The sequence below is a fragment of the Chionomys nivalis genome, chromosome 1 (genome assembly GCF_950005125.1).
Source record: "Chionomys nivalis chromosome 1, mChiNiv1.1, whole genome shotgun sequence".
Taxonomy (NCBI): Eukaryota; Metazoa; Chordata; class Mammalia; order Rodentia; family Cricetidae; genus Chionomys; species Chionomys nivalis.
This window is the reverse complement of record NC_080086.1, coordinates 178,516,659-178,533,408: the sequence shown is the minus strand read 5'-3', so window position 1 is coordinate 178,533,408 and position 16,750 is coordinate 178,516,659. Positions and strand designations below refer to the sequence as shown.

The following is a 16,750-nucleotide window of genomic DNA, read 5'->3' as shown; positions in this document are numbered from 1 at the left end:
GCCCCAGAAGCCAGGAGACCGATGCTGGGGCAGGGTTGTGTCAGTGGGGGAGGGGAGAGGGAGAGACAGAAGCCAGATGGCTTTGTGAATGTTGACAGTGGCCTGGGTAACTCAAAGATAGCCCTGTGAAAAAAACAAAACAAAAAAAAAACCAACCAAACAAACAAAAAAAACCACAAGGCAGGTTTTTTTCCACATCAGGAAATGGTAAGAGGGCAGATTTTATTGGTTGTAATATTTCCTTCTTTCTGATTTTGTAGTCCTTTAAGAAAAGGGCCCTCACACTAAAACCTCTTTTTTTGTTGTTGCTTGCTTTACATCTACAGTGATTAATTTATCATTAGTTTGTTTGTTTTACTATTCCATATACTCCCTTGTCAGCCTGGGTATTTTGGGTCAGCATGGATACACTGAGGTCTCTATCCATATCTTGAGTCACAGTGACAGTTTCCAAGAGCAAATCACAGTGAGGACAGCAAATTGATAATAAGATGATCTTGTCCGATGTTGTTAGATTTGGATCTAAAAGTTGAAGCATGGAAAAAATCATGAGCATTGAAGCCTGCCCAGAGCAGGGGGATCTGCTGACACACAATCTACCTTCTGAATTCCTACAACAGTGTACTTTGGCTTGTGTGGGTGGAAGGCTTTTTCCTTCAGCAAGAAGCCTCCCTACTGCTGAGTTGGCAGCTCTGTCTTTTTCTATAAACTCTTTGAACCAACCAGAACACGGCAAATCTTATTATTCTTCTACGGACTTGCATTTCTTTTGATGAGAGTCAGCAGCCGTCGCGGGCAATTCTTTCCTGTGTGCCAGGGAACACTTGTGCTTCTGCTGCCCAAGGTCAGATCTTAATTTAAACACCGACTGGATACTTAAATTTAGATACACTGAGGAACACATTAGCTCCAAGGCACTTCCTCTGGTTTAGGAAGGCAAGGCCCTGGATAAGAATAACGAGACGAACATTCCAAAAGGTGAGATTATGAAATATTTGATCTGTACCTTGCCAGCGCGCTTATGGAATATCAGCATTGGAAATATTCCGAGCAGATGGACACACAGGGTGCGGCGAAAGCTTGTTCTTTGAAATCTGACTGATCACCTCTGGGCTCACCTAATTATAGCATAAAACAGGGACAGATTCATTGATTCATAGAGCAGCAACTCAGCAATTATTATGCATTACAGAACCATATCATTAGAAAAATAGATAAAATAGGAATATACTATCGAGGGACACCCATGTGAATAGCATAGAATCCCAAAGGGCCTTATCTGTTCTTATGGTTTCTAATGGGGTGGAAATGACTTTTGTGAAATTTAACATAAATTTCTATGGAGGTTTATTTTTATCATTAACTGCAAAAAAATAGATGTTTGTGTTCAGATTTCTTTTTCAAAAACCCTTTAAGATGTAAAAGAAAAGAAACAGAACTCAGTAGATATGGAAATGTACTCCTGCAGATGAGACCAGAGAACAGCAAGGCTGCCAGACCTTCAAAGGCAGGAGCTGCCAAGGCTCGTTGGTTCTTAAGTGAAGAATTTCTGGGCAATTGTCTATGCAGAAAATGATTTTACAGCCACAAAATACCTATCATGGCTTCATAGTGGAAGGATTATGAACATAGTTTTATATTTTGTTCTTATGAGAATATCTAAAATTTCACATGAATTTATGTCTAATTTATTTTAACCTGGAGCTGATTAGTTTATGAATTGTGAAATTCACAAATTGCGGATTGTGAAAAAATTCCTTTACCAAACTCTTTCTGAAGCCTATGAGTTTACAGGTTATAAAACGAGACCTGTGCTTCATGAATCCTTCCGCTGTAGTGAGCCAGCTCAACCTGTGTGTCTGTTAGAGAGGACCAGACCTGTACCCCCATCTCCACCCTCTGTCTGGTGGGTGAGCTTGAGCAGGCTGCCCGACCAACTCAACTTTGGTTCCACCTGTAAAACCGCAGAAGTGTGCTGCAAACATGGAATACTCAACCCATTCGGTGTGCACAGTACAGGAGGCCTCAGTAGACAATTACTATGGCAATTATTAAACTCATTAAATGTATGCTTTCTGAGGATCTACTGTGTGTTTGCCTCAGGACTAACACTGAACGAGAGAAAAAAGAATGGGGATGGTGTCTCCAAGCATTGCTTTTTAAAGTTTTGATTTATTTATTTTGATAACTTTCCATTGCATTTATTTACATGTGTGTGTGTGTGTGTATATATATATATATATATATATATATATATATATATATATATATATATATACACATCGTGACACACTTGTGCAGTTCAGAAGGAACTTTCAGGAATGGGTTCTCTCCTTCCATCACATAGAAACCAAGGACTGAGCTCAGATCAGACTTGGCAGCAAGCAACATTACCAGCTAGCCTGTTTGATAGCCCAAGTTTATTATTATTTTTATTTACCCATGCACATGTGTGTTTGTGTATAAACCCGTATCCATCTGGAGACCCGAGGTCAGCACTGGGTATCTCCGACTGCCACTCTCCACCTTGTCTTTTGAGACAGGATCTTTAGCTGAACCTGGAGAATGAGCTGCAGGAGCCCACTTGTCTCTGCTTCCCTAGTGGTAGGGTTACAGACACAGGTGACCCTGTGTGGAGTTTTGTTCGTTTGTGTTTGGTTGTTTTCATGTGGGGGCTGGGGATCCTAACTCCGGTCTTCATACTTGTATGCGGTGGGTGCTTTGCTGGTTAGGCAATCCCCCAGCACCTAGAGCACAATCTCTAAAACTAAGAAACTCTGACGATGTTGATATTGTATGAGTGGGTGGGGCCTGGGGGGCCTTGAACCTGAAACACAGTCGACATTGGATGTGTATTTTTGAATGATAAGTAAAATAGCCTGACTCCCCTTGGCAAGATAACAGCTGAGAACCTATGATAACATAGGCCTTGGTGTCTTTGTCCATCAGTGGCAGAATGTTGTCGGTATTCTGCATCTGTCTTTCAACAAGGTATTGGACGTGAGAATCCTAAAAAGAAGACATGAGCACTGGAAGGAGTGTCTTTAACAGGATTTGTAAGTGGATAAACAGCTTTTGTCAAGGGTGCTAAGTAACAGACCCGTGCCAGCCTGGAGGCCTCTGTCCTATGCTAATTTCTGTCCCACGTTTGTCCTTCTCAACAGAGCACGAGACCATCGAGGACACACTTATTAAGTAGGGAAGGTAGAGATGTGCTCAGTCTCAGCAGATGGGAATAAAGGTCAACCTTTAACAGGTGAAAGACAGCAGGAATAAACACAGAGTGACATGGAGCACGGCTCACCAAACGTGTGAAATATACAGCCTGTAGAACTGGAGGCAGGAGAGGTTCAAATCCGTTGTGTAGCAACATAGCCTCCATGCTTATCTGGCCTGGCCTAAGTTAGTAGATGTGCAATGTGTAAGGAGAGAGAGGTGAGCATGCTGTTCTTTCTTTAAAAAAAAAAAAAAAAAAAAGGATATTTATTCTGTGTACAGCATTCTGCCTGCAGGCCAGAAGAGGGTAGCAGATCTCATTATAGATGGTTGTGAGTCATCATGCGGTTGCCAAGAATTGAACTCAGAACCTTAAAAAGAGCAAGCAGTACTTTTCACCACCAAGCCATCTCTCCAGCCCTAGATGCTGTGCTGTTCTGCCTGCACCTGTTGGGCTGTACTCGCCTGCAGTTCAGAAGCTCTTAGAAAACAGTGGGTGTGTGAGTGTGTTCACAGGAAAGCTTTTGGGAAGACAAAGGAAATTCAGTCATGTCACAGTGAAAGAAAGTGTGCAACCTTGGAAAGAGAAGGTTTGGTGGAGTTCTGATAGCCTGTAAAGAAGTATTTGAAGGGCTTCAGAGAGTCACAGTCTCTCAGCACAATTATGAAGAACAGAGAACCGAGCCTATTGAATTTCGGTTTCAAGGTAGACATAGGGGTTTGATGCTCCTTCCCACCCACAAAAGAAGGCATCAAGGACTCATTTGGAGATAAGGAAGCTCCCTGCTGCTGTACTGAAGCTGAAGTTAGCTAGACGTGCATTAGGCGTGCTGGAAATGGGACTTTGGTGGGCTACCTGGTGATTTTCAACTCTGCAGGTGGCTGGTTCCATGGGAAAACAAGAAGAATAAAATATCAGAGATACTAGAGGACCTGTCCATGGTTGAATCAAAATTGCTCAAACATGATAGGCTCCTACTTCCTCATTCCAGAGAAGTTAAGCCAGCCAATAATGACAGACAGTGTCTACTGACTGCCAGACAGATGATGTGGGCAGGCCAGGACTGGAGCAGAGGTTCAGCCTCCAGCAGGAGGAAATTAATGACTTGTGCGTAGTCTTAGCATATGATATTAAGTTATGCAACAGCTTGGTATTGCTTGAATGAGTCTGGAATAGACTTGAGTACTACACTGGAATTTTTGTGTCCAGCAAAATGAGCCATGCCTAGGGAAAAATATTTTAAGAAGATGTATATATATCCATGTCTGTATGTGTATATGCATATATGAATAAGAATAATAGGAGGTTAGGAAATGGCCCAATGTATCCAGTCCTTGTCACACAGACATGAAGACTAGAGTTCAGATTCCCAGCCTCCTAGAGGACAAACAGGGATCCCCAGAACAAGCTAACTAGCTAAGCTAGCTAAATCATCCAACTCCAGGTTCGGAAAGATACTCTGCCTCAGCAAATAAAGTAGAAGACTATCAAGGAAAACACTCCAGCCTCTACGCAATACATACCCCTGCACACACACACACACACACACGCATGCATGCACATGATACTCTTTAAGAAATGTTTCTGTGATTATAACTCATTTATGCACTTACCTTTCCCAACTGTGTAAGCCAAAGATGCTTTTTACGATATTTAAAATTATATCATCTCCCTTGAGAGCTACCTCTTGTTATCAAAATATAAAAATTTCTCCTTATGTGAACAGATATAATGTTTTAGGTAATGACATCTATGCTTGAGAAATTCACGTAAGTGGATGAATCTGTTAGATGCCTATTGCATACCAAGCCAAGAAATGACCCGACTGAGTTTCACCCACTTTCCTGAAATGCAGGTGATCATTCCTCTTGGGTTCAGCTCCTGAGGCACATGCAGGGAGCTTCCAAGAGGGCTTGAAATCTTTGACTCCAAAAGGTTTATCTTAGTTCCTCTTACTATTGATGATTTAAAAAACACCTCTGTTCTGCCCTCACACATTTCAAGTATAGGATTTTGCATTGTTAGCTGTAGACTCATCGCTGTGTGTTAGATGCTCAAATTTCTTCATTTTGCATAACTGAAACTTTATGCCCTTTGAAAGACATCTCCCTAAATGCCCACTTCAAAGCCCCTGGTTACTATCATCCAGTTCTGTTTCTGTGAATCCATTTTTGGATTCCATGTTTTGGGATCTTGCAATGTCTTTCCTCTGGTGTTTTATTCATTTTATGTAATATAATGCTCAACAATTTTATCATACTTGTCACAAATGACATCATTCCACTCTTTTCAGGACAATATAACATTCCACGGGAGATAGCGCATTTTCTTTATCCATTCCCCTGGATATTTAGATCAGTTCCACCTTTGGTTGTTGTGAATAATGGAATGATGCCACAGTGGGCACAGGAGTACAGATCTCGGTTCCTGTGGAAATTTCTAGAAATGGACTAGATCATTTATCTCTATGTTTTACATTTCTGCTTTTTCAATGGTCATTCCAAAAATAAGAGTAGCTATGTAAGATGGCACTTTCAAATTGTGGTGACTATTTTGCAATACATATGCATATTGAATTTTCATGTTCTGTACCTATGGTGATTTGATGAAATGCTCCCCATATCCACAGGCATTTGAATACTTGGTCCAGACTGTGGCACTCTCTGGGTAGGAGTAGGAAGTGTAGTTTTATTAGAGGAGGTATGTCACTGGCGCCTGGCTTTGAAAATTTAAAAGCCTAGCGCCGTTTCAAGCTACTTACTGTTTGGTGTTCCTGCTGCCATGTCTAACGGCTGCTGCGACACTTCAGTGCTATGATGGTAATGGATTCTTGTGCCTCTGGAACAAGAAACCCCAAATCAACCCCTCTCTTTTCATGAGTTACCTTGTCATAGTGCTTTATCCAGCAGTAGAAAAGAAGTACAGCGCCCTAAGGTTACTGCATTCCTACAGCCAAGGCTTGTTGTCCTTGACTTGGTAAAACCGAAGGACTAAGAGCCTCTGATTATATTTGGTTAAATGATTATCACTATTGAGTATGACACTAAGGGTTCTTCTCATATACTAGTTTTGATAACTGTATTGTATTCCATTGATTGTGTATCAATGTCCCATACTCATCATTGGAGTTTTTTCAAAGGTTTTCGCTGTTTAAAATCAGATAAACATTCTCATATATAAATCTTTTCCTACATCCCGACCATTTTTATAAGATAGATGTCTAAATGGAGAGTTATACAGAAGAAAAGATTTTTTTTAACTGTGATCACTTTCACTTGTAACGGGAGTCGTGGATCTATCAGTCGTCCTTAGCGCAGGGTTCTTCCCTCTCCCGTGTCCTTGTTTTCCTCTGGAAGTCCCTGTGTGTAGGAATGTAGACCTCCTTCCTACACTCTGAGTCATTTCCAAAGCCAGCATGCTTCCTCCTACCTTTCTGTAGTAAATGAATTTGACTTAGAAATTAATAGTAGAGAGGGAAATGTCAACATTTGTGATATGAAACTGAAGATAAACGCAGCTGGTGTAACAGGTCCTATTGATAGAGAATTTACACGAAAATAAATATTAATTGGTGCAGGCCCAAAATTGGAAGTGAATTTGGCAAAAAAAAAATATGTATAATGTAAAGAAAAGTAAGATATATCTACTTCCAAGCTCATCTTAAGAGCAGTGTATATCAACTTAATATCCATTCATCCAGCCAATTCTTACTAAATTCTCACCATGTATCAGCTGTCACCCTAAGATTCATTGCCACATCTGCCTTTTTATCTCTTTTCCCCAAAATACCAGGTTATGTATCTTTGAGGCAACATTAAAATGATATTTGTTTTCTGGACTAAGGTCTGTGTGTGTATGTGTGCTTGTGTATGGGTGTGCATGTGTGTGTATGTGCATCAAATGCTCCAGAAGGTACCTTGTGTCATTAAGAAAGACACTATTTGAATGCATCTAATTCTTCCCGTCATTTTTAGTCTTTCTTTCATAGGAAAAGCAAAGTCATAAGAAAGAATTATTGGACTGTTAGTTATAAAGAAGAGTCACGTGACTGTGAGGTAGAGCCCAGTTCTGACAGGTATATGTCTCCTGGAAACTCTTCTGGGCTAGTAAACTCTGTTGCTCAAGTCTGCAATTAAAACCATGTATCTGATTTGCTACTTCGTACTAAAGCACACTGAGTAAAGGGCAGTCTTAAAGGCTTGGCAAACAACTCCCTGCCAAGCCTTCCCTTCTCCCCAGTTCCCTCTGCCTAGCCAAAAACCATTAGATTATATTCCTGAAGCTAGTCACCAAGGTCTAGTCCCCCTATTTGGTCACTTCCTCCTCCTGAGGTTGACTATCGAGATCCAGCTATCAAAGTATTGAATTCCAACATAATTAACTTGCTTAATAAAAACTAAACACCTCAGCCAAACACAGGTTTCCCCTTTGTCATGATAGACTGCCGTTTGCCTATGGGCCACATCTGTCCCTGCTCTAACCAGAGGCAGTCCTTTGGTCCTCTGGAACAAATATCTATGCCCTCTCTCTTTGTTCCCTTCCCCTTGTCCTCAACTATGTTCTGTCTTTGTGCCTTATCCCAACCCTCTGTCCCTCTGGGGCAAATAAATCTCCTTTGTGCTGAGAACTTGGTCTTGGGGATCCTGAGCCGAGACTGATCCTTTCACTGAGAAAATAAGTGTATGTGACCAGCAATAAGCATCAAAGTCATAAAAAGTGTTTAATTTACAGAACTGGCTATGTTTTAAAATTATAACTACAAGTGGCATAATGCAGATAAATAAAAATAAACATTGTTTAATATAACTGTTTTCTTAACAAATCCAAAAATTGGAAATATTCCTACTAAACTCTTGCCTTTCCTCTGGTAAGGTAAATGCACAAATTCCTCCCGGGGATGCCAGGAGACCAGCTCACCTGTCAGGAACCACAACACTTCCAAGGTAGAGAGAAATCCCTTTGTGATCTAGGCTCAGCCTTCCACACAGCAGACACCCACACTTCTTTTGGAAACCCAGTGTCTGACTACGGGATACGCTTGCATAAAGAAGGAAGAAACCCCAATTTTTCCGGGGTTGTCCTTGTGTTAGGCTATTTTCACTTCCCACCGTACTTCAGCCTGGGACCCTCTGCCATCTTGCCACCCATTTGCCATTTCTATTTTTTTTTTTTTTTTTTTGCTTTGCTTTTTTCGAGACAGGGTTTCTCTGTGGTTTTAGAGCCTGTCCTGAAACTAGCTGGTCTCTAACCATTTGCCATTTCTAAAACTCTTTCTAGAAATCCTGGCTCTACAGTGGGGACCAGCCTGGTGCCACAAGCATTTTGCTCTTTGCTTTGTTTGTGTTTGTTTTGAAATGATTTCTGCTGTGTAGTGAGTTCAGGCTGACTTCAGACTCTCCTGTCTCTCAGTCACTCTATGCTACCTAGGATTACAGGACTGTACCACAATGCTCATCTGCTACTGACATTTTCAGAAAGGATACAGGAAGAGAGGACAGTGTGCCCTGAAGGACAGAATCTCTCAGTAACGTGGCAGAATGATATTGACAGTCACTGAGGACAGTGTATTTATGGACACAGAGTCCTTGCCCCATGGAAGCAACTGTCCACGCAGCTGATTCCCACATCACCCTTGTTATTGACTGACAGAGAAGGTTTTTGTTTTGATGTACACGAGACAGAGTCATGACAGATGGGGCAACAGACTCGGATGTAATCAGGAGTGAGCCTACAAAATAATTCATGAAAAGTGCGATTGTTTTTATCTTTTTTTATGGGAAAAGGGAGAGCAATGATTTCGTGACACAAGGCCTATTAGAATCCGAGGAATGCTCTGAGGGGTGTCGCAAGCATCTTGTCAGTAAGACATTGGTGTAGAAGATGCAGGAGGCTCCACATCCTGGAGCCCTCTACTGCATTGTGCCTTGCGACGCCATTCCAATCTCCTCACCACTTCAGTCAGGCACCAACTGGCAGGCTGATCCTTTTATTTTTTTTCCAGACAGTGATGTTTAGACTCCAAAGCAAAAAGTACGGAATGAAGACAAGCGTAAGAAACCTCACCCTGTGCAACACAAAACCTCCCCGTACAGAGCCAAGCACAAAGATTTATGTGCCTTTGAGAGCTGGCATTTATTTTTGGAAGTTATTGTCACTGACTGTCAAGAACAGGATCAAAGTGTTTTCTGACAAAGACAGCAGACTGTGGCTTCTGAACGCCTTGAAGAGTATGTTCTCTTTGCGCTTGCCCAGGCCCCGTTACTAGCTGTGTGACTTTAAATGATTAAGGCTCAACTTCCTCTTCTCTGCGATGATCCATACTTGCTTGCAACGTATTTTATGTGTATTGATGTTTGCCCACATGTATGACACCCATCTGTGTGAGGTTGTCGGATTCCCTGGAACTAGACTTAGAGACAGTTGTGAGCTGCCCATGTGGGTGCTGGCAATTGAACACTGGTCCTCTGGAAATGTAGCCAGTGCTCTTAACCGCAAGCCACCTCTCAGCCCCATACTCGGTTCTTGAGACAAAGCCAGACCCCGATGGTTTATGGCCTACGGTACTCTCACCACCCCTATCCTTTCCAAACATATTCTTCAATTCTCACCGTCACCAAACTTTCCTTTCTTCCACATCTAAGAGGGATTTAACCAGCCCATCTGTAAAACAAATGAAGAACCACTTAAATCTTGACTAAACATTTGGGACTCATCACTTAGAACCCTGGAATTTAGCTGGTTTTGTTTTGGTTTTGTTTTAACTATCTAAAACATAAAAGAGCTTCAGAGTGTTCATGGGTTAACCTCTTCAAAGTTGATATGTCCCTTCAGAGAGAGAATCCGTAATTTGCCTCTAAATACATTTCTACCCTTAGTAAGGTTAACCAGTGCTGTAAGTGAAATCAATATACATAAAATTTCCTTAATATTGGGGCTGGGAAACTGATTAGTAGGCTAAGTGCCTGCTGAGTAAATATAAGCTACAATTCACAATCCCAGAGAACCTAGACAGCAAAGAGGACCCTACGAGAAACGTACAGGGATCTAATCTATATGGTAAGTAGAAAAAGACAAGATCTCCTGAGTAAATTTGGAGCATGTGAGAGGGTAGAAGGGTTTGGGGAGGAAGGGAGGAGAAGGGAGAAAAATATATAGCTCAAGAAAAATAATTTTAAAAAAAGAAAACAGAAAATGTGAGCTCCAGGTTCAGTGAGAAGATATCTCAGAAAAATAATGGGAGAGCCATAGAGGAGGGTACGAAACTTTAATTGCTGGTCTACACACCACACACACACACTCACACACACATACACACACACACCACACATACACGCACCACACACACAAACACACATCCACACACACATACACATACACACACAGACACACACACCACACACACATACACACACACACACACACCACACATACACACACCACACACACAAACACACATCCACACAAGAGGGAGGGTTCCTTCCATCATTTTCTAAGCCAGCTACTAGTGAAAAGCAGATATTCTCACTACGGACTGGTTCCTCTGGAACAATATTAAGTGCTCTAAGACACGTTGTTCTGAAGAGAGGGCCAAGTAGTTTCTCTGCGACGGAGAAGTGAGAGGCTTGATGACAAAATGCTGTCCGGCCTTTCTTCAAACGCTTGAGCAGCACTTTCCTTAGTAATTTCCAGTTGATCTGTCATCCTCGTCCTTTCAGATTTTCAATACAGTTCAGTCACTCTCGACCTGATTTTCTCACTGTGTCTTAACACCTCCAGGCTGTCCCAATAACACCCTTTGTGATCATTCTGACACCTGACTACGTCTATACAGAACTAACCCTCATCTAAACTGTCGGTTCTGTGGCAGACAGCCTGTAGGTAGGAGCTGTTCTGTCTGGTTTCCCTGTAATTTTACCAAGTTTTTACAATAGCTATAAAAGAGCTAAGAACACTGATAACATTCCCCACCCTCCTTTTTGTTTGTTTGTTTGTTTTGTTTTGTTTTTTTCAAGATAGGGTTTCTCTGTGTAGCCCTGGCTGCCCTAGAACTGACTCTGTAGACCAGGCTGGCCTCCAAATCACAAAGATCCTCCTGCCTATGCCTCCAGAGTTCTAGGCCTGGCTGATAACTTTCTTCACGATGATAGAGTTAAAAAGACAATTGGAAAGTGTTGGGAAAGCATCTCACAGACCAACTCCAGCGTCTAAGGAGCATGCAGTATTTCATGTACTGGTTGTCCACATTTCCATCAGGGTTAGACTAAAACGGGGTATTTGAAGAAGTGAGAGGCTCTCCATCCCGTCTTACTCCTGTAACCGTGCAAGCCCCATCTCTGAGCAGTTACATCAGCAAGAAAGGCAGCAGTGCTTAAGGCTTAATTGCATCATCTCCTTGTCTTATCTGAAGAACTCAGTGCAGACTCGGTAGAAATGAGTCAAGAACCTTTCCTGTCCTAAGAAGTCATTTGCCACTTAGGAGAACAGATAAATTAGGAATGGGAATATCGAAGAACACTCTATAAAAGAGAAAGCATTGCCCAGGGTGTAGTTCAGTGCTGGGACCACCCTGAGTCCCCAGCACTGCAAGAAAGAAATGACTTTGTCCCCTCTCTCTGGAAAGCAATAGTCCAGTGAGAACAAAAACCACGGATATTGGAAGAATTTGCAGAGCAGAAATGGAATGCATGTAAATCCAAATGGCAAGGAAATGTTACGTAAGAAGAAACATTCATAGAAAGAGGGCAAGGGGAAGTAGAGAATCCCAGCAAGGGCTGCTGGAGCAGGAAGCCTCCTGTGCCAGGCTGAAGGCAGTGGGGACCAGGACATACAGCAGCTGGGACAGCGTTGTGAAGAAAGAAACAGATGGAGACACACAAACTAGAGGGAAATGAAGTCAGCTATGGAGTCAGCAGTCAGTCTCTTCAGCTGGAAGGAAAACTGCATTCCTGAGAGAAACGATCCGTTGTCAGAACACGGAAGAACTTGGTGACTCCACGTTCATCTATGTGCTCCATCATTTATTCCTTCAAGGCACGTGTCAAGACCCCGACCAGGCAGAAGTGTTCTCTATACGCTGAGGTTGCACTCTAGTCCTCTGATCTCGTGTAGTTACAGTCTGACGACAAGAGACAATGGACCAATTTATAATAAATAAATAAATACTTTCTGAATCTGTTTGGCCAGAAGATCTCAGATATGCACATTGACGGAGGAGGAGACAGTGACGGCCCTGCTAGGGAGCATGCTCAGTGGAGCAAGGGACAGTCCCACATAATCACTTTTACCTCTCTGTTCTAAAACAGCTGCAAGGCTACCTGCTACTTACACAGAACAATGTGTTGTTGTTGTTGTTTTCTTTGACGTTTTGAGACAAGATCTCATTACTACAGCTTAGAATGGACAGAAACTTGTGATTCTTCTGTCTCTGCATCCTGAGTGCTGGGACTGCAGAGGGTGGACCACCAGACCAGGCTCTGTCCAGAAAAATGAAGCACGAAATCCTCACAAAGTTAGTTTCTGTGCAGCCTGTCCAGAGGCTGAGGACCTTGAATATCCGCACGCCTAAAGCTGTCTTTCAAGATTATCTGACCTTGAAAACTGAGAAGACGAACAGCGTCTGTCAACTGTGTCTGGAAATTGCTGGCTGACTTTGCTTCTGTTTCTCCCCTTCAAAAGGCACAGTACCGTGTCAACAGTCAGAAGGAATGCATTGGGCTTGGGAATTCTGCTAATGAGCCACAATTTCATATTGCTTAGTCACACCACTCGGGGGCTATTTTCGGCTTCTATATTTACTAAACTTTCTGCCTATAACCAAAGGAGCTGACTTAACATTAAAGACAGGTATTTACTCTTCTAATGTAAGAATAAACCAGTGAGCCTTCTAGGTTTTTGTTTTTTCATTTTTGCATATTACCCTCAGGAGAGACAGACTGGTCAAAAGCACTGGCTTGTGATAAATGAACAGAAATGATCAGAGGACTAAATGGGGCGTCTCCAGAAGCACTAGGCCCTGGGTCAATAGCTGACATTAAGATGATCCTCAACTCAAATGTGCAAATGATCTGAGAGCAGCAGACCCGATATCTGAGGGCTCTAGGGAATATGAAAGGACCACTGTGAACTGACCGCTTCTCTTCCAGTTCAGTTCCGAGTTTCTAATGTGCTGTATAAAATGATGGGCCCGAGTTAGTATCCATTAGAAGTTTGATTAAAGACAACAAGCCTGTCTGTAGATGGTGCTGGAAAGTCAAAGTTCAAAGCCCCAGACATTCAAAAGGCAGGTGATTAAAAGTTTCAGCAGAACATCTGAAGTTAATAAAATGGAGTTAACGTGTATGTGGATTAAGATCTTAGCTATGTGTGTGTATTTACCAAGGAGAGGCAAATTATTCTGTTTTTCATTTTGCATTTGTTATGTTAATTACACCAATTGTTCTGGATCCCTTGTTGAGTATAAGAAATTACCTCTTTCAAAATTATTTGCAGATATGGATATTAATGATGACCCTAATGAAGACCATCTTGCAAGTTATGACGTTCAACTCTGCATTCAGGAATCCATTGAAGCAAGCCAGGCTGTATTTCATCCTGAAAGGTAGCCTTCCAACCAACTACCCTCAACAGATTTCCTCATGGCAGTCATTTTGCTGTGAGACTCACTCCTCCTCTATAAAAATACTTGCTTCCCCCACGGCACACATACTCTTTTTCTGGTATGAAGTATAACAGCTTTAAAATGTCATCTTTGCACATATTTTAATAATATGATCTACAAATATGCATCTCATGTAGAGAGTGGAAATTTTTTCAAGTGGGAAATTCCTAGCTGGATTTGTTTAGAGACTGCTTATATTCTAAATCATTGTGCCGCTAAAAAAGACAATGTGTAGAGTCTGAACAAATTTATATGTAAACAGGTTTTATGCAATACATTCTGCCATCTTGCCAGCTAACCTTTGTGAGTAAGCACATTAAAACAGACATGGAATTGATGTTACAAACATAGTAACACCAGAATCTTAAACGGCTAAAATGAATACCTGTCATACATGATACATAATGAAAAAAGTAGACCTTAGTTACCTTTATGTTCTGTTTTCATGCTTAGGATTTTATAGTCTGGAACTTAGTAGTGCTTGTGGGTATGTTCATTGCTATGAAATTATTGCCTTTGAGCTGTGTGTGCAGTATACTCGTGTGTATGTGTGTGTGTGCATACATGTGCACGTGTGTTCGTTCCTGCTCTCACATGAGCACAGTGCACACTCCTCTGAGGAGGCCAGAGGTCGATATTGAGTGGCTTCTTCTTGCCTTTCTGTTTAATAGAGGATCTCTCACTGAACATGAGTTCAGCTAGACTGCCTAACTGGGCAAGCCCCAGGCATCCTCCTGTCTCCGCCCCCAGTGCTGGGATTACAGACATTTGGTGATCTGAACTCAGATCCTTATGCCTACATAGGAAGCACTTGGCCAGCTAACTTGTCGTACAATCTTCTGCTCTTGAACTTTTGAAAGTGAACATGTGATAATACTCTGGCTTCTCTTCAGATTGTATAAATCTTTTAACTTTGAAAAGTGTGCATGTTACAGAACATTTCTGGTCTTTGACTTTTTCATGGTACTGAAATCTTTGATAGAATTTAAAACCCCAGAGCTCCCCACAAGGCGTTCAGAACCCTACAATGTTAGCAGATGATCCTGTTTAATAAAGCTAACACCTTTGTTATGAGGCTCCTGTTTCCATTTAAAAAGTACATGTGTCAGATAATTGCCTTGTGAGGCTAACTCATGACCCGCTGGGCCACTGACTGGACATACATTCAGTAAATGTTCTACCTACTAATCAATTGATTAAATACTTCTAACATGCCTGTGTGTCATAAACTCCCAAGTGTCTCTCAGCAATTACTAAGAGCCAAGTAACTTTTATCGAGCACATAGTGTTGAAAGTTTGAGAAGTCTCAGCGATCTTCCTATTTAACCCCGTCCAGATGAAGAAACCAACACCCAGAAGGGCTGATGGACTTTCCCAGGGCCACAAAGTCGGGCCCGCACCGGAGCCCTTGCCTCTGGCTCCAGCCACTCCTTCCATTTCTATTATCTAGGGAGACCTCCCAACCCCTCTTATTCTGGTGTTTTGCTCTCTTCACTATTACCCTCTCTGCCTGACTCCTGGGAAATTTAAAGTGGAATAAATCAGCTATACGATTTTCTTGCAAATTTTGATGATCGCAGATATTTATAAAACCTCACTTTTATTGTTCAGATCCTTAAAATACATTACTAGTACAAATATGGCTTGGTTTTTTTTCTTGTTTTCCTCTGCTAGATTTGTACCACTAAGTGACCAAAACAGAAAGCTTGTAGAGGCCATAAGGCAAGGTGAGTGGGCATGCGGTCTACAGCGAGGCGGAACCGGAAGTTCACCTTGTCAGGGCCAGTGGTAACGGGTCCGCACGTTTCCTGTAGGTCACATTTTTGAGCTCCAGGAGTACGTGCAATGTAAATACGCTCTGGATGAAGCTGACGAGAAAGGATGGTTCCCATTGCATGAAGCCGTCGTTCAACCCATTCAGCAGATACTTGAGACTGTTCTGGACGGTAAGAAAACAGGACAACCTTTGTACAAAACTAGAGAAGAAATGTATATATCGTGTGAGTTCCAAACGAATATAAAAAGCAAAAATAAAAAAGTAGAACAAAAGACTAGCACAATTTGTGGCATCTGCAACTCAGTCTAAGGATGTGGTACAGGGCAGTGGAAAGGTAGCGCTGCCACTCGTGACTGATAAAAGTGTTTCACAGGTTACAAATTAGTGGATTAACATAGGAAGTTACTTTTCTTTTAAAAGTACATTTGAGGGACTAGAGAGATGGTTCAGCAGTTAAGAGCACCTGCAACTCTTTCAGATGACCTGAGTTTTTCCCCAGTGTTCCCATCCGGCAGCTCACAACCACCTGGAACTCCAGCTCTAGGGGATCTGAGCCCCCTTCTGGCCTGAGCAGACACATGCACACATAGACACACACACATACACCTGAATAGAGAAATAAAAAAATAAACTATTTCTAAGAGTTAATTAAAAAACTTTCATCTTCAACTATTCGTGATCTAGTTTCCACAAAAGGATATATTTATGTATTATAACAAATAATACAATTGTCCTCACATTACATTAATCTTTTTGTAATGGAAACATTACTGTGATACGAGGCAACAGGAATCTTTTAGATGTCATTTTTCACACTTTGAACAGAGTCTCACTGTAGAATAGTCTGACTTTATTCTGAAGTAAAACTCCTGCTCGCCTCTCACGACTGTTATCAGGATCATAGGCATGAGCCACCACATCTGACTTTTACAGTAATCTTACGGGACTGTCGTTAAATACGCAGTCTTTCGTCACCCAAAACATCACAATGTGATCAAGACTATATTTAGCAAAACAGTTGAAGATTCTAAATCTGTTTCTCTCATTCGAAACTTGGTTGATACCTTTGGGGCTATGGAAGAATATTTTCATCTGCACA

General features: G+C 41.8%; 1 protein-coding gene across 1 annotated transcript in view; it reads left to right on the top strand.

Moving 5' to 3' along the window:
* The first annotated feature begins 950 nt into the window (after nucleotides 1-950).
* Asb15 (ankyrin repeat and SOCS box containing 15) overlaps nucleotides 951-16,750 on the top strand; it is a 28,580-nt gene continuing 12,780 nt past the window's right edge. The window contains exons 1-4 of the mRNA XM_057782747.1: nucleotides 951-978; nucleotides 13,706-13,814; nucleotides 15,549-15,601; nucleotides 15,689-15,820. Coding sequence (XP_057638730.1) covers nucleotides 13,708-13,814; nucleotides 15,549-15,601; nucleotides 15,689-15,820 — 292 coding nt within the window. The 5' untranslated portion in view covers nucleotides 951-978; nucleotides 13,706-13,707. The remainder of the gene's footprint in view (nucleotides 979-13,705; nucleotides 13,815-15,548; nucleotides 15,602-15,688; nucleotides 15,821-16,750) is intronic.